Below are 15,646 nucleotides of genomic sequence, written 5' to 3'. Positions count from 1 at the left end.
GAGAGGCTCTCTCGGCCGCTCCATCCTCAATGCGCCTGCGCCGATGACGTCACATCTACACCCGGCGCAGGCGCATTGAGGATGGAGCGGCCGAGAGAGCGGCCGCCTCTCAGTGCGCCTGCGCTGATTAAAGACAGGTACGGCGCAGGTGCAATATTTTGAATTCAAACAGGGCCAGCAGAGAACGATTCCGTTCCCTGGCCCTGTCAATCACACAGCGGAGGGGGCGTCATTAGGAGCGGAGGATGCGGCGCTCTGCTGGCCCTGTTTGAATTCAAAATATCGCGCATGCGCCGTACCTGTCTTTAATCGGCGCAGGCGCACTGAGAGGCGACCGCTCTCTTGGCAGCTCCATCCTCAATGCGCCTGCGCCGATGACGTCACATCTACACCCGGCGCAGGCGCATTGAGGATGGAGCGGCCGAGAGAGCGGCCGCCTCTCAGTGCGCCTGCGCCGATTAAAGACAGGTACGGCGCAGGCGCGATATTTTGAATTCAAACATGGCCAGCAGAGAACGATTCCGTTCCCTGGCCCTGTCAATCACACAGCGGAGGGGGCGTCATTAGGAGCGGAGGATGAGGCTGCTACCAGCAAGTAGCCGCCCTACTTGCTGGTAGCAAGGTAATTTACATATTATAAAAATAGCTTTTTAACTAAATCTACTGAACCAAAATGAATATTTAGCTTATGTATAGGGAGCTCGCAGTGTAGGGATTATTATTAACCAAAAAAAAACAAAACGGTTTATTGGGCTGACAGAAGCCCTTTAACTTATCTTTTTAAATATATTTCTGCTACAAAAAGACCTTTAGGGGGACACTTTTATATTTATTCTTTAATAATTTTTTATAATAATTTTATTCTTTATTTTTTAAATATTTTTGGCACTTGTCCCCCAAGAGATCATAAAAAGACAATTTTATTTTTAACTTTTTCATTTTTTATTGTTTTCTTTTACTTATTTTATTTATTTTTTGCAAGAATTTTCTTTTCTTTTTTTAATGTTTTTGCAACAGGCTGAGGCTTTGTACAGGGCAGGGCTGATCAGGCCGGGTCTAAACATGCTCAGCGCGCCGCTCGCCTATCTGAGGAGAAGGCAGAAGCGCTGATAAGCCTCTTCTGCCTTCACCTTGGCTCCACCACTGTCACTGACTGCCGGGACCCATCCTGCACATGCTATAGTTCGGTAGCAGGAGCTATAATCCTGCAATTGTGCAGTGCGTCAGGCAGAAACGTGCGATCAGCTGTGTTTCTGCCCAGCAGGACAGGGGGGCCACAAACCCTGGCTCTGGGGACCGCACACGGCCTGGGGGTTGTGTATCCCTGATATAAACCTACATATCCGAGAGCTCAGGTTCTCAACCTCTACCATATTCCTGCTAGCCTAAATGGCGGCAAATATCCCCTGACAGGTTCACTTTAAAAAACAATATTGTTATAGCGTATTATGAGATGGCAGCAGATTGTCAATTCTAATACAATGGACACCAAGGACACCCGGGAGATAATGCTTGGATATATAGCAAGAACTGGAATGCTTTACATATTGTAGTCACCAGTTATCTATTCTTCGAGTGGTTTGTGATGGCATTTCACTTCTATATAAAGTACTTCTCTAATGTGCTTTTAGATCTTTGCAAAATGGTTACCATGGAAACCTGGTGACATATTTAAAATATTTTTTTCCCATAAATGCGCTTAACTTCAGACATGTAACAAACATTCTTTGTACATGACACACAATTCCTAGTAAATAATAGTTTTTGTCTTTATGCAGACTTTTGTAATTTATAATGATTTTTTTTGTCATGTTTTTTAGGAACTGCAGGAAGAAAGTATTTTGCCAAAAAAGAGACGCAGGCCTCCACCCCACCGAAAACCTTTGCCGGTCAAAAGAAAACTTGCACGTAAGAATTTATTGATGTTCAAAATGTGACCTCTAGAAAGTGCAGCCGTTCTTGACCACTGTTGACAACTTTAATGTATCATCATTTTGTTGTCAAAGGCTTAAAGGGGTTATCTCGTCCAAGATGGGAATAACCATAGGAAATGCCATCCAGGAGTGGGTGGAATTTCAGAAGCTTTTGAGCGGCTGGCCCTGCAGTGGTTCTGTAACTCTCAAAGCAGTGAATGGGAGCTATGCTGCTCCTGGTTTCTCGGGTGTTGCAGAAACAGCGTGCAATGGCTTGGTTTTGGGTGGCCCCAACACTACGCTGGGTCCCTGGACATAGTCGAGGTGTCACAACATGTTGCTGCTCTACGGAAGGGATGGTAAGGCTTGGTGCACTCCAATGGGAAATAAGTCCAGAGAGTCAGGGTCTGCAGTAAACCAGGATGCTTCTTTATTGGAGGAATTCAGGTGCAAAACAATACAGGTGAGGCATAGGGCTGGTTTCTCCAGTCTATTTTCTGGCAGAAAAAGGGTTTGATACTGAGGAAAGGCCTGAGCTAGCTGTCCCTCTCTCTCTTCAGAAGGCTGGTACCCTGGTCCAAAGCTGGTGATCCAGGGTCTGTGGCAGCATATCCCCATCTCAGTGTTTTCTTCTGGTCACTCAGTAGTCTGGCAGAGTCTCCTCCCTGGCAGATGAAGGGTTTGATGCTGAGGAAAGGCTTGAGCTAGCTGTCCCTCTCGCTTTCAGAAGGCTGGCATCCTGGTCAAGGGCCCACAGTCTGTAGCTCAGTATTCCGGGTGGCTCCTTGGTCACAGGGCTAGTGACCCATGGTCCGTGGCTCAGCGTCTTCTGGTCACTCATGCAGGCTGGCATGTCTCCCCTCCAATCACTGGTCCCTAACTGTAGCACACTAGGGACTCTGACTTCTCTCCTGATATACAGTTTCTAGCTAGACTAGTGCATTCTAGTGGGAGGGGTAGAGTGGAGAACCTGTGTGAAGTTGGCACCCCATGTTCTTAAATTTCAAAAAGAAATACACCATTCGTTTGTGCTGCGTTTGTGCTGGTTTGTGCCGCAAAAATGAACGTTTGTGCCGGTTCGGTTCCTGAGATATTGCGCGTTAGATTTTTATGAAGCCCCGCCCATTTTCCACCCCATGTTCTTAAATTTCAAAAATAAATACACCATTCGTTTGTGCTGCGTTTGTGCTGGTTTGTGCTGTAAAAATGAACGTTTGCGCCGCTTTGGTTTCCGAGATATTGCGCGCTTGATTTTCTGAAACCCCGCCCACTTTCCACCCCATGTTCTTAAATTTCAAAAAGAAATACACCATTCGTTTGTGCTGCGTTTGTGCTGGTTTGTGCTGCAAAAATGAACGTTTGCGCCGCTTTGGTTTCCGAGATATTGCGCGCTTGATTTGTTGAAACCCCGCCCACTTTCCACCCCATGTTCTTAAATTTCAAAAATAAATACACCATTCGTTTGTGCTGCGTTTGTGCTGGTTTGTGCCGCAAAAATGAACGTTTCTGCCGGTTCAGTTCCTGAGATATTGCGCGTTAGATTTTTATGAAGCCCCGCCCATTTTCCACCCCATGTTCTTAAATTTCAAAAAGAAATACACCGTTCGTTTGTGCTGCGTTTGTGCTGGTTTGTGCTGCAAAAATTAACGTTTGCGCTGCTTTCGTTTCCGAGATATTGCGCTCGATTTGCTGAAACCCCGCCCACTTTCCACCCCATGTTCTTAAATTTCAAAAATAAATACACCGTTCGTTTGTGCTGCGTTTGTGCTGGTTTGTGCTGCAAAAATTAACGTTTGCGCTGCTTTCGTTTCCGAGATACTGCGCGCTTGATTTGCTGAAACCCCGCCCACTTTCCACCCCATGTTTTTAAATTTCAAAAAGAAATACACCATTCGTTTGTGCTGCGTTTGTGCTGGTTTGTGCAGCAAAAATTAACGTTTGTGCCGCTTTCGTTTCCGAGATATTGCGCGCTTGATTTTCTGAAACCCCGCCCATTTTCCACCCCATGTTCTTAAATTTCAAAAATAAATACACCATTCGCTTGTGCTGCGTTTGTGCTGGTTTGTGCTGCAAAAATTAACGTTTGCGCCGCTTTCGTTTCCGAGATATTGCGCGCTTGATTTGCTGAAACCCCGCCCACTTTCCACCCCATGTTTTTAAATTTCAAAAATAAATACATCATTCGTTTGTGCTGCGTTTGTGCTGGTTTGTGCTGCAAAAATTAACGTTTGCGCCGCTTTGGTTTCCGAGATATTGCGCTCGATTTGCTGAAACCCCGCCCACTTTCCACCCCATGTTCTTAAATTTCAAAAAGAAATACACCGTTAGTTTGTGCTGTGTTTGTGCTGCAAAAATTAACGTTTGCGCCGCTTTCGTTTCCGAGATATTGCGCGCTTGATTTGCTGAAACCCCGCCCACTTTCCACCCCATGTTTTTAAATTTCAAAAAGAAATACACCATTCGCTTGTGCTGCGTTTGTGCTGGTTTGTGCAGCAAAAATTAACGTTTGCGCCGCTTTTGTTTCCGAGATATTGCGCGCTTGATTTTCTGAAACCCCGCCCATTTTCCACCCCATGTTCTTAAATTTCAAAAATAAATACACCATTCGTTTGTGCTGCGTTTGTGCTGCAAAAATTAACGTTTGCGCCGCTTTCGTTTCCGAGATATTGCGCGCTTGATTTGCTGAAACCCCGCCCACTTTCCACCCCATGTTTTAAAATTTCAAAAAGAAATACACCATTCGTTTGTGCTGGTTTGTGCTGCAAAAATGAACGTTTGCGCCGCTTTGGTTTCCGAGATATTGCATGCTTGATTTGATGAAACCCCGCCTACTTTCCACCCCATGTTTTTAACCCTGACTCTAGACCCCCCAGGTGTGCTGCAGCTTGCCCCCCTCCCGCCCCCTTTCACCACTTTTTTTGGGGCACAAGCATATTATGTATTTTTTTCTGCGTACTCTGACTGTGGCCGGGACTCTTAGCGTCACTGTTAGCGCATCGCACGCCCCACCGCTGATCAACTTCGGACGGTTGATCAGCGAGTTTGAATTTATAAAAAAATCACTTTTTTGGGCCTTTTTTTTTTTTGTCTGTTAGGTTTAGGGTATGTTCCCGAACACCCGTCCCCCCACACACACGCACACCAAATAAAGTTTATCACACACACACACTCTTCCCTATGGCCTGCCGGATGTTCTAGGCGGCATATGCCCAGCTTGCCTCCGAGTCCGAGAGCCCCAGTGAGGACGAGGATAACCCCACTTTCCTTTTGTCATCCGCGTCCTCCTCATCATCTAACAATGATGATGAGACCCCAAGGCGGCGGAGACGCCGCCAGGTGGAGCAAGGAGACCGCCATGCTAGGGACCCTGTGGCCCACACTAGTACGAGAAGCTCTGGGGCTCGTACTAGTTTTCCGGCCCACCAGTTAAGACCACCGGAGCCCCCTACCGGTGAACTTGTCTGGTATACCCCAGAGCGTTTTGAGTCCGTGATTCCTGATTTTGTAGGCCAACCAGGAATCCAGATTTCCACAGTGGGCTTCACTGAATGCGACTACTTTAGTCTTTTTTCCAGTGACCCCTTTGTGAATCTGATGTTGGAGCAGACGAACCTGTACGCCCCACAGTTCATTGCTCAACATCCGGGCTCCTTTTTGGCTAGGCCCGGTGGCTGGACTCCGGTCTGTGCAGCCAAGATGAGGACGTTTTGGGGCCTCGTGCTGCATATGGGCCTATTCAAGAAACCTAGTGTCAGGCATTACTGGAGTGGGGACATCCTCTACCAGACCCCACTTTACAATTATGCAGATAATGCAGCATGTCCCCCCCAAGGTGATCCTGCCTATGACCGCCTGTACAAAATCAGGCCGGTCATCGATCACTTTGGGGCCAAATTTGTGCAGGTCTATGTACCTGGAAGGGAAGTTGCGGTTGATGAGTCTCTCATTGCTTTCAAGGGGAGACTCATTATCCGCCAGTATGTTCCCTCTAAGCGGGCGAGGTATGGCGTGAAGCTGTACAAACTTTGTGAGAGTACCTCAGGGTGCACTTACAAGTTTCGTGTGTACGAGGGGCGAGATTCCCGTATTCAACCCCCAGAATGTCCCCCACTCTGGGTGTTAGCGGGAAACTTGTGTGGGACCTTATGTACCCACTGCTAGATAAGGGTTACCACCTTTTCGTGGATAACTTTTATACCAGTATCCCCTTGTTCCAGTCTCTTGCCGCCAGATCCACGTTCGCTTGTGGGACTGTGCGGAAAAATCAACGCGGCCTCCCTGCCCACCCCCTCCAGGTACCTATCCCCAGGGGTGAGACCCGTGCCCTTACCAGTGGAAACCTGTTGCTGGTCAGGCATAAGGACAAGAGGGATGTCATTATGCTGTCCACAATTCACGGTAACGGCATCACCCCTGTCCCTGTGCGAGGTACCGCGGCAACGGTCCTCAAGCCCGATTGTATCGTCGCCTACAATCGTTATATGGGAGGAGTTTATCTCTCTGATCAAGTCCTCGAGCCATATAATGCCATGCGCAAAACCCGGCATGGTATAAAAAAGTTGCGGTCTGCTTGGTGCAGGTTGCCTTGTACAACTCTTTTGTGCTGTCCCGGAGCGCTGGCAACACAGGGACATTCCTCCAGTTCTATGAGGCAGTCCTCAAGGACCGGATCTTTTCTGACCGGGAAAGAGCAGGCCGGAGTACCTCGGGAACTGGAGGCGCCCAGATCGTCCCTGGCCAATACTTTCCAGGTGTGGTCCCCCATACTAGAAAGAAGGGCGGACCCAAAAAAGGTGCAGAGTGTGTCACAGGAGGGGGATACGGAAGGACACCACTACTCAATGTGACACGTGCCCCGATCATCCGGGCCTCTGCATTATTGGTTGCTTCAAGGAGTATCACACTTCCATGGAGTACTACATTTATGTTCCCCTTCCCCATTTTAGCCCCTGACAATCGGATATAAAACTATGGGGATACTAGTATAAAAGTTATCCACGTGCAGGTGGTAACCCTTATCTAGCAGTGGGTGCATAAGGTCCCACACAAGTTTCCCGCTAACACCCAGAGTGGGGGGAACCTTCTGGGGGTTGAATACGGGAATCTCGCCCCTCGTACACACGAAACTTGTAAGTGCACCCTGAGGTACTCTCACAAAGTTTGTACAGCTTCACGCCATACCTCCCCGCTTAGAGGGAACATACTGGCGGATTAATGAGTCTCCCCTTGAAAGCAATGAGAGACTCATCAACCGCGACTTCCCTTCCAGGTACATAGACCTGCACAAATTTGGCCCCAAAGTGATCGATGACCGACCTGATTTTGTACAGGCGGTCATAGGCAGGATCACCTTGGGGGGGACATGCTGCATTATCTGCATAATTGTAAAGTGGGGTCTGGTAGAGGATGTCCCCACTCCAGTAATGCCTGACACTAGGTTTCTTGAATAGGCCCATATGCAGCACGAGGCCCCAAAACGTCCTCATCTTGGCTGCACAGACCGGAGTCCAGCCACCGGGCCTAGCCAAAAAGGAGCCCGGATGTTGAGCAATGAACTGTGGGGCGTACAGGTTCGTCTGCTCCAACATCAGATTCACAAAGGGGTCACTGAAAAAAAGACTAAAGTAGTCGCATTCAGTGAAGCCCACTGTGGAAATCTGGATTCCTGGTTGGCCTACAAAATCAGGAATCACGGGCTCAAAACGCTCTGGGGTATACCAGACAAGTTCACCGGTAGGGGGCTCCGGTGGTCTTAACTGGTGGGCCGGAAAACTAGTACGAGCCCCAGAGCTTCTCGTACTAGTGTGGGCCACAGGGTCCCTAGCATGGCGGTCTCCTTGCTCCACCTGGCGGCGTCTCCGCCGCCTTGGGGTCTCATCATCATTGTTAGATGATGAGGAGGACGCGGATGACAAAAGGAAAGTGGGGTTATCCTCGTCCTCACTGGGGCTCTCGGACTCGGAGGCAAGCTGGGCATATGCCGCCTAGAACATCCGGCAGGCCATAGGGAAGTGTGTGTGTGTGTGATAAACTTTATTTGGTGTGCGTGTGTGTGGGGGGACGGGTGTTCGGGAACATACCCTAAACCTAACAGACAAAAAAAAAAAAAAGGCCCAAAAAAGTGATTTTTTTTTTAATTCAAACTCGCTGATCAACCGTCCGAAGTTGATCAGCGGTGGGGCGTGCGATGCGCTAACAGTGACGCTAAGAGTCCCGGCCACAGTCAGAGTACGCAGAAAAAAATATATAATATGCTTGTGCCCCAAAAAAAGTTGTGAAAGGGGGCGGGAGGGGGGCAAGCTGCAGCACACCTGGGGGGTCTAGAGTCAGGGTTAAAAACATGGGGTGGAAAGTGGGCGGGGTTTCATCAAATCAAGCGCGCAATATCTCGGAAACCAAAGCGGCGCAAACGTTCATTTTTGCAGCACAAACCAGCACAAACGAATGGTGTATTTCTTTTTGAAATTTTAAAACATGGGGTGGAAAGTGGGCGGGGTTTCAGCAAATCAAGCGCGCAATATCTCGGAAACGAAAGCGGCGCAAACGTTAATTTTTGCAGCACAAACCAGCACAAACGCAGCACAAGCGAATGGTGTATTTCTTTTTGAAATTTAAAAACATGGGGTGGAAAGTGGGCGGGGTTTCAGCAAATCAAGCGCGCAATATCTCGGAAACGAAAGCGGCGCAAACGTTAATTTTTGCAGCACAAACAGCACAACGCAGCACAAACGAACGGTGTATTTCTTTTTGAAATTTAAGAACATGGGGTGGAAAGTGGGCGGGGTTTCAGCAAATCAGCGCGCAATATCTCGGAAACCGAAAGCGGCGCAAACGTTAATTTTTGCTGCACAAACCAGCACAAACGCAGCACAAACGAACGGTGTATTTCTTTTTGAAATTTAAGAACATGGGGTGGAAAGTGGGCGGGGTTTCAGCAAATCGAGCGCAATATCTCGGAAACCAAAGCGGCGCAAACGTTAATTTTTGCAGCACAAACCAGCACAAACGCAGCACAAACGAATGATGTATTTATTTTTGAAATTTAAGAACATGGGGTGGAAAGTGGGCGGGGTTTCAGCAAATCAAGCGCGCAATATCTCGGAAACGAAAGCGGCGCAAACGTTAATTTTTGCAGCACAAACCAGCACAAACGCAGCACAAGCGAATGGTGTATTTATTTTTGAAATTTAAGAACATGGGGTGGAAAATGGGCGGGGTTTCAGAAAATCAAGCGCGCAATATCTCGGAAACGAAAGCGGCACAAACGTTAATTTTTGCTGCACAAACCAGCACAAACGCAGCACAAACGAATGGTGTATTTCTTTTTGAAATTTAAAAACATGGGGTGGAAAGTGGGCGGGGTTTCAGCAAATCAAGCGCGCAATATCTCGGAAACGAAAGCAGCGCAAACGTTAATTTTTGCAGCACAAACCAGCACAAACGCAGCACAAACGAACGGTGTATTTATTTTTGAAATTTAAGAACATGGGGTGGAAAGTGGGCGGGGTTTCAGCAAATCGAGCGCAATATCTCGGAAACGAAAGCAGCGCAAACGTTAATTTTTGCAGCACAAACCAGCACAAACGCAGCACAAACGAACGGTGTATTTCTTTTTGAAATTTAAGAACATGGGGTGGAAAATGGGCGGGGCTTCATAAAAATCTAACGCGCAATATCTCAGGAACTGAACCGGCAGAAACGTTCATTTTTGCGGCACAAACGCAGCACAAACGAATGGTGTATTTATTTTTGAAATTTAAGAACATGGGGTGGAAAGTGGGCGGGGTTTCAACAAATCAAGCGCGCAATATCTCGGAAACCAAAGCGGCGCAAACGTTCATTTTTGCAGCACAAACCAGCACAAACGCAGCACAAACGAATGGTGTATTTCTTTTTGAAATTTAAGAACATGGGGTGGAAAGTGGGCGGGGCTTCATAAAAATCTAACGCGCAATATCTCAGGAACCGAACCGGCACAAACGTTCATTTTTGCGGCACAAACCAGCACAAACGCAGCACAAACAAATGGTGTATTTCTTTTTGAAATTTAAGAACATGGGGTGCCAACTTCACACAGGTGAGTGGAGAAACTCAGCACAAACAAATACATTGTTTCAACTCCCGTCTGGTATAGCCTTATATTAGAGCTTCACTGATACTCAATGGTAATTACACAGCAGTTTTTCCAGACAAAAAAAAGTTTCCAGACATAACAACATAACTAAAACCAGACTGGTTTTGGTGGTAATCAAGCCTGGGTTTTCCCCTCCAAAACAGGGTGGTAAACAGGTCTGGGTTTTTAACTCCAAAACAGGGCCTTCTTTAAAGGGGTTCTGCCATCTTAGACAATGGGGGCATATCGCTAGAATATGCCCCCATTGTCTGATAGGTGAGCCGCACCTACAATGAGAACGGAGCGGGGAAATGAACAGAGGGCGTACTGCGCATGCGCAGCCGCCCTCCATTCATTTCTATGGGGCCACTGAAAATAGCCGAGCGCTGCCTCAGCTATTTTTGTCTGCCTCATAGAAATGAATGGGAGCAGGGACCGCACGCATGTGCGCAGTTCTATGGTAGCAGCGCTTGGTGGTGGACGGACCCCGGTAAATCCAGGGTCCTCCAGCCACAGCTCTTCCCGCTCCGTTCTCGTTGTAGGTGCGATCCCGCAGCTATCAGACAATGGGGGCATATCCTAGCGATATGCCCCCATTGTCTGAGATGGGAATACCCCTTTAAACCCTATGACAGCTGTGGAAAATTACAAGCTTCTCAAAGTCCTAACAGTATAAGTTAACCCTTTCAAGAGAAATAAAGTAAGAAGTTTTACCTTTGCATAGGGGATATAGGCAAATGTCCACAAATGTCAAAGTACTCCCTGCTCCAGGGCACTACAAACGTAGCTTTCTGTGCCACACTGTTGGCGTAGCTCCGATTCAGTGTTATGGTAGTTACCGAAACAGCACAGCACTGGGCACTCAGCCGTTTCCGTAACTCTTGCCTCCCTGGTCATTGATTACTGTCCTTATTCCCATCTCAGCCATGAAAGACCAAGATGGGACTACCACACATTAGATAAACGTTGTTGCGTTGCTCGAAATCTCTGATGCCCCATGAACATTCAAATTCATCTAAGTGAAATGTGCATCTAAATTTAGAGGAGGAGGTGAGGTATTTGGTAGAAGGGGAGAACAAAGGTTTAATATGCACATTCTCACCTTTGATTTTAGGCAGCATATTTTCCCTCTTCTCCCAGCAGCACGTTTTCCCCTCTCTCTTGGATGTGCTCATTGTGCTTAGCTTCCCATTCCTGTCTTGCTCTGATCACATGGATCCATGCCGAGCAAGGATTGAGCATACTCCTATGTGGCTGTGGTTGAATGTTCTGCTCAATCTTTATGGAGTCAGAAGGGTTTGGCACTGCCAGGGCCTCTCTAACAGTACTGTTATGTTTTTTCTTAACAGGCTATTTTGATGAATTTCATGGGAAATATTTGCCGTTTTGACTCTTGATATAACTATTCGTTATTTTTCTTACATTTTAGAAATGACAGAGGAGGAACAACTGGCTTTGGCAGTACAAATGAGTCAACAGGAGCAGGCAAAACCTGAAGGATACACCCAAGAAGAAGAGGATGAGCTGATAAAGAAAGCCATTGAAGAAAGTCTTCATGTAATTATACTGTACACAAGTTAAACATGTTTAAAGGGCATGAGTCAGAAGATTTGTACCTATGATACTGGCTGACCTGTTACATGTGCACTTGGCAGCTGAAGACATCTGTGTTGGTCCATTGTTCATATGTGCCCGCATTTCTGAGAAAAATTATGTTTTAATATATGTAAATGAGCCTCTAGGAGCAACGTGGACGTTGCTGTTACACCTAAAGGCTCAGCTCTCTCTGCAACTGCTGCGTCCTCTGCATTTGCAGAGGGAGCAGAGCCAAGTATGATGGAATCTGTGAACTTAATCAGTTAGGCTGGCTTGAACGCCATTATTTTCAGCCATCAGCTGTCCCCCCACTCCCACCCCATTCTCATATACACATGCAGGCTGAGCTATGCATGCGTTCTAAATAGGGAAAGTGAGCAAAAGGATAGAGCATGGGTTAGTTTCCTTTAACCCTTGTGAAAATGAAAAAATGTAGTTTTTTTGTTTTTGCACCTCAAGGCCTCTGCAAACCTGTAATGATGACTAAAAGATCCTAAAAATGGAGGCCAAAACCACAATGTCCATCTTTATTTCTGAGGCCGGTATTTGAGTCAAAAGCTACATATAGGACCATGCTAGGAAGCGACATGTTTCTTCTTGAATAGAGATGAGGGAACTTCTGTTTTAAGTTCGGCGTCTAAAGTTCGGGTTTGGATTAGCGGAGAATCCCGATCTGGAACCGGATATGGATTCTGACTTCCGTTGTGGTCCGTGGTAGCGGAATCAATAATGGCCGATTATTGATTCCGCTACCACGGACCACAACGGAAGTCAGAATCCATATCCGGTTCCAGATCGGGATTCTCCGCTAATCCAAACCCGAACTTTAGACGCCGAACTTAAAACAGAAGTTCGCTCATCTCTATTCTTGAAGCTGCAGCAGCTCTCCACCCACGGCTTAGCTCCATTCAATAGCTAAGCCACGAGGTCCATAGCCTGTAAAGTGAACAACTCCGGCAGAAACCAGCGTGGATTTTGACAGTGCCAAAATCCGCTGTGTGAACAGCTCCAAAGGGCACAGGCAAGTTGTGTTCACTCGCAGCTTGTATTTGTATTGTGGTCTATGATTGCAAAGATTTGCAACCTTGGACCAAAATTGGTTCTTTGCAACAGTCTCATTCACAATATGTAGCCCCAGCCCAAAGCTTACAGAGCATTGCCTAGTCTAGGTAGTGTTTTATTCACCTTCGGACAGCAAGTAGGGATCTTACAAGTGGCCATGTATTGAAAGACAAATAACACAAAGCAGGTTGGAAAGTCACATACTGTAGTAATGTACAATTGTCAGTAAATCCCTTTAACTATTTTTAATTAGCATGTCCGACTCATGCTGTACCTTTCTTTTCAGAGCTGTCAAGTTCCTGATATTCTCGTTAGTGCCACAAAAGATGAGTTAACCAGTGGAGCATCTTCAAGTCATGAATACTGTGAAAAAGAACCACATTCCTCCAAGGAGTCTAAACCTTCAGGTGAAATCTCAGCAAAAAGCCCAGTTGTGCGTTTGCAACGTTTAAGTCAAGATATTGTGGAAAGCTCGAGTGTCATCTTGTCTCCTAACTGCAAGGATCCTATTTCATGCATTGAAAACTGTCTACAGTCTGCTCTGTCTCCATGTACCAGTAGCAACTTTGTAAAAGCCTCCCCTGCTAAAGAACTTGCATTAAGCCCCGTTTTTCCAAAGAAGTCCCCACGTCCATGCAAACTGATTCCTTGCAGACTGTTTCAGGAAATAAGCCCAAGTGTTGACAGGCCAGTAGATGACCTAGATGACCAATGCACACACTGCTCAGAGAGTCCCCAGATAGACTCCTTGTCTATGTTGCCTACCTCATGCTCCCAAGGAGAAAGTTTATATCAAAATGACTGCGGGAAGACAGAGACTTTTCATACTGACAAAGCCAAAAAATTGGACTGTGAGAAGGGCATTGAAAGCTCTGATTGTAGGGCAGGCAAGACGAATCAAAGTGGAGGCACGGTTCACTATTACTGGGGTGTTCCCTTCTGCCCGAAAGGTGTGGATCCTAGTGAATACACCAAAGTCATACTATGCCAACTTGAAGTGTACCAGAAGAGCTTGAAAAGTGCTCAGAGACAACTTTTGCACAAAATGGATTATGGCCAACCGATCCATCTTACAGCTTCAAGTCGAAAATATTTCAAAGAGGACACTCAAGGCAGCGTCAGCCAAGAAGATACCGAGGAGTGCGTAGCTGAGGACAACACACAGAAACCTGACGAAGATGAGACAGAGCGTGATGATAATTCTGACAGCCAAGAAACACAGTACCTATCAAGTAAAAGGCAGAAGATTTCTCAGAGTCCGGCACAGACGGGCCTGGAAAATGACCATTGCTCTTCATCTCAGGATGAGAACGATAGCGTGAAGGTAGGAGATCTGGGGTCACACAATACTATAAATGTCTGTTTGATAATGACACTCTTTGTCAGGAAAAGTATAATTCTGGTTTCCACGTCTTTTCCGTGCCAAGTTATTGGCCAAAACAAATGATGATATCCAAAGAAAAAAAGAGTTTTTTTTCCTGTAAATTTATAATCCTAAAAATCTACTCCTGACTTCAGCTTAGAAATAAATAAAAAAATCTAAAATAGCTGCAGTTTGTGAACAAGTTTTATTGAGGGGAAAAAAAAGAACCTTGTTCATGTGCGTTTTAGCAAATGGATTTAGCAGTCTTTGTCTATGACACTGGTTGATCATCCCAGAAGTGGGGAGATTGGCCAGTATCACCTTTTGGCAGTGACTCTAGGCAGCTGTCAAACTTATTCTGGCACACCGAGCACAGCTCTTGCTGAAATTATTAATTAGGGATTCTGCAGGGCAACTAATATAAATTGCCAGGAAATAGTCTCATATTATACTGGTCATAGATATACCAACATTTTATTTATGTGGTGATGTTTTCTGACATGCCCATGGTGACCATCAGGCTGTCCTCCCTGACATCTGCCGACAGGAAGATATAGGGATTGAACAGGCTAATAAGAAATAACATGCCCACTGAGCTGACCTGATCAGGCAGAAAGCAGGGAATGTTTTAGTCACCTGGAAAAATTTCTGCATCTCCTGCACTGTAGTTTGGGTGCACCAGCCACTTTCTATTGCTGTTCTGCATGGTGTCTAGCCACATGTGGCCACTACAGACAATCACTGTCTATTCATTGGCTGCAGTGTGACTCACATGTTTGCTGCAACTGTGACACGTTAATCCATTTTTCTCGTACTTTTTTCCATTGGGGGACACAGACCATGGGTATAGCTTAGAGGTATTAGTAGGAGGGACACTATGCAAATACAAAAGAGCTCCTCCTCCTCGGGCTATACCCCCCGACTCCACCAGGAGAAGCTCAGTCTTTGCTTAGTGTCTGGTGAAGGAGGTTGACACTCTCTGATTCTACTCCTTTTTGTTATTTTTATTCTAGATGGGAACTCAGGTCGGCATGGCGCCTTCCTTGTCCCCCGTGGAGTGCCCGCCGCCGTCTTTGGGACGTTGCCTGGCTGCCTCCATTTCCCCCCAAGAAGATAAGTGGATCCGGGCTCGACCTGTTAGCTCCGGCATCCCACCAGCTCCTGGGTCACCTGCTGCTGCCCTCCATCCATAGCACTGCACTCCTGGAGTCAGACGTCTGAAGAGGTGAACCCTGCTGGTCCTGAACAGAGGGAGAAGACTGCAGGAGCAGATAAGTATACTGCAATCGCTCTCTGCCCCCCCCCGTCTTATGTCTATGCCGTCTGGGTGAACTGAGGGTGTTATCTCTGTCCGGGGGTTCTAGGGCATGGAGGCACTATTCTGGCTAATCTCCCTGCTGGGACTTTCGGCTCTCTCTGAGTTTTTTTTATTTATGAGGCATGACTTTTCCCTGCTGGCGCTGCTTCTATAACTTGCAGCAGCACCCACCAACCACTCGCCCAGTCAGAGACCTCGGACAGAACGAGGATTTTGGGCTGCAACTGCAGGTGTGCGTGCGTGCCTTGTTAACCCCCGCTTCGCTGTGTTCGGCACTGGGG

General features: G+C 46.9%; 2 protein-coding genes across 3 annotated transcripts in view; both read left to right on the top strand.

Annotated features, from left to right (window-relative positions):
- The window catches only part of LOC122925892 (BRCA1-A complex subunit RAP80-like), a 75,373-nt gene extending 73,436 nt beyond the window's left edge, over positions 1-1,937 (top strand). Inside the window, exon 6 of the mRNA XM_044277237.1 lies at positions 1,821-1,937. Coding sequence (XP_044133172.1) covers positions 1,821-1,937 — 117 coding nt within the window. The remainder of the gene's footprint in view (positions 1-1,820) is intronic.
- The window catches only part of UIMC1 (ubiquitin interaction motif containing 1), a 143,260-nt gene continuing 129,425 nt past the window's right edge, over positions 1,812-15,646 (top strand). For both annotated transcript variants that reach the window (XM_044280699.1, XM_044280700.1), the window contains exons 1-3: positions 1,812-1,908; positions 11,456-11,583; positions 12,971-14,008. In XM_044280699.1, coding sequence (XP_044136634.1) covers positions 11,458-11,583; positions 12,971-14,008 — 1,164 coding nt within the window. In that variant the 5' untranslated portion in view covers positions 1,812-1,908; positions 11,456-11,457. The remainder of the gene's footprint in view (positions 1,909-11,455; positions 11,584-12,970; positions 14,009-15,646) is intronic.

This window comes from Bufo gargarizans, chromosome 2 (genome assembly GCF_014858855.1).
Source record: "Bufo gargarizans isolate SCDJY-AF-19 chromosome 2, ASM1485885v1, whole genome shotgun sequence".
NCBI lineage: Eukaryota > Metazoa > Chordata > Amphibia > Anura > Bufonidae > Bufo > Bufo gargarizans.
This window is presented reverse-complemented; position numbering and strand designations above follow the sequence as displayed.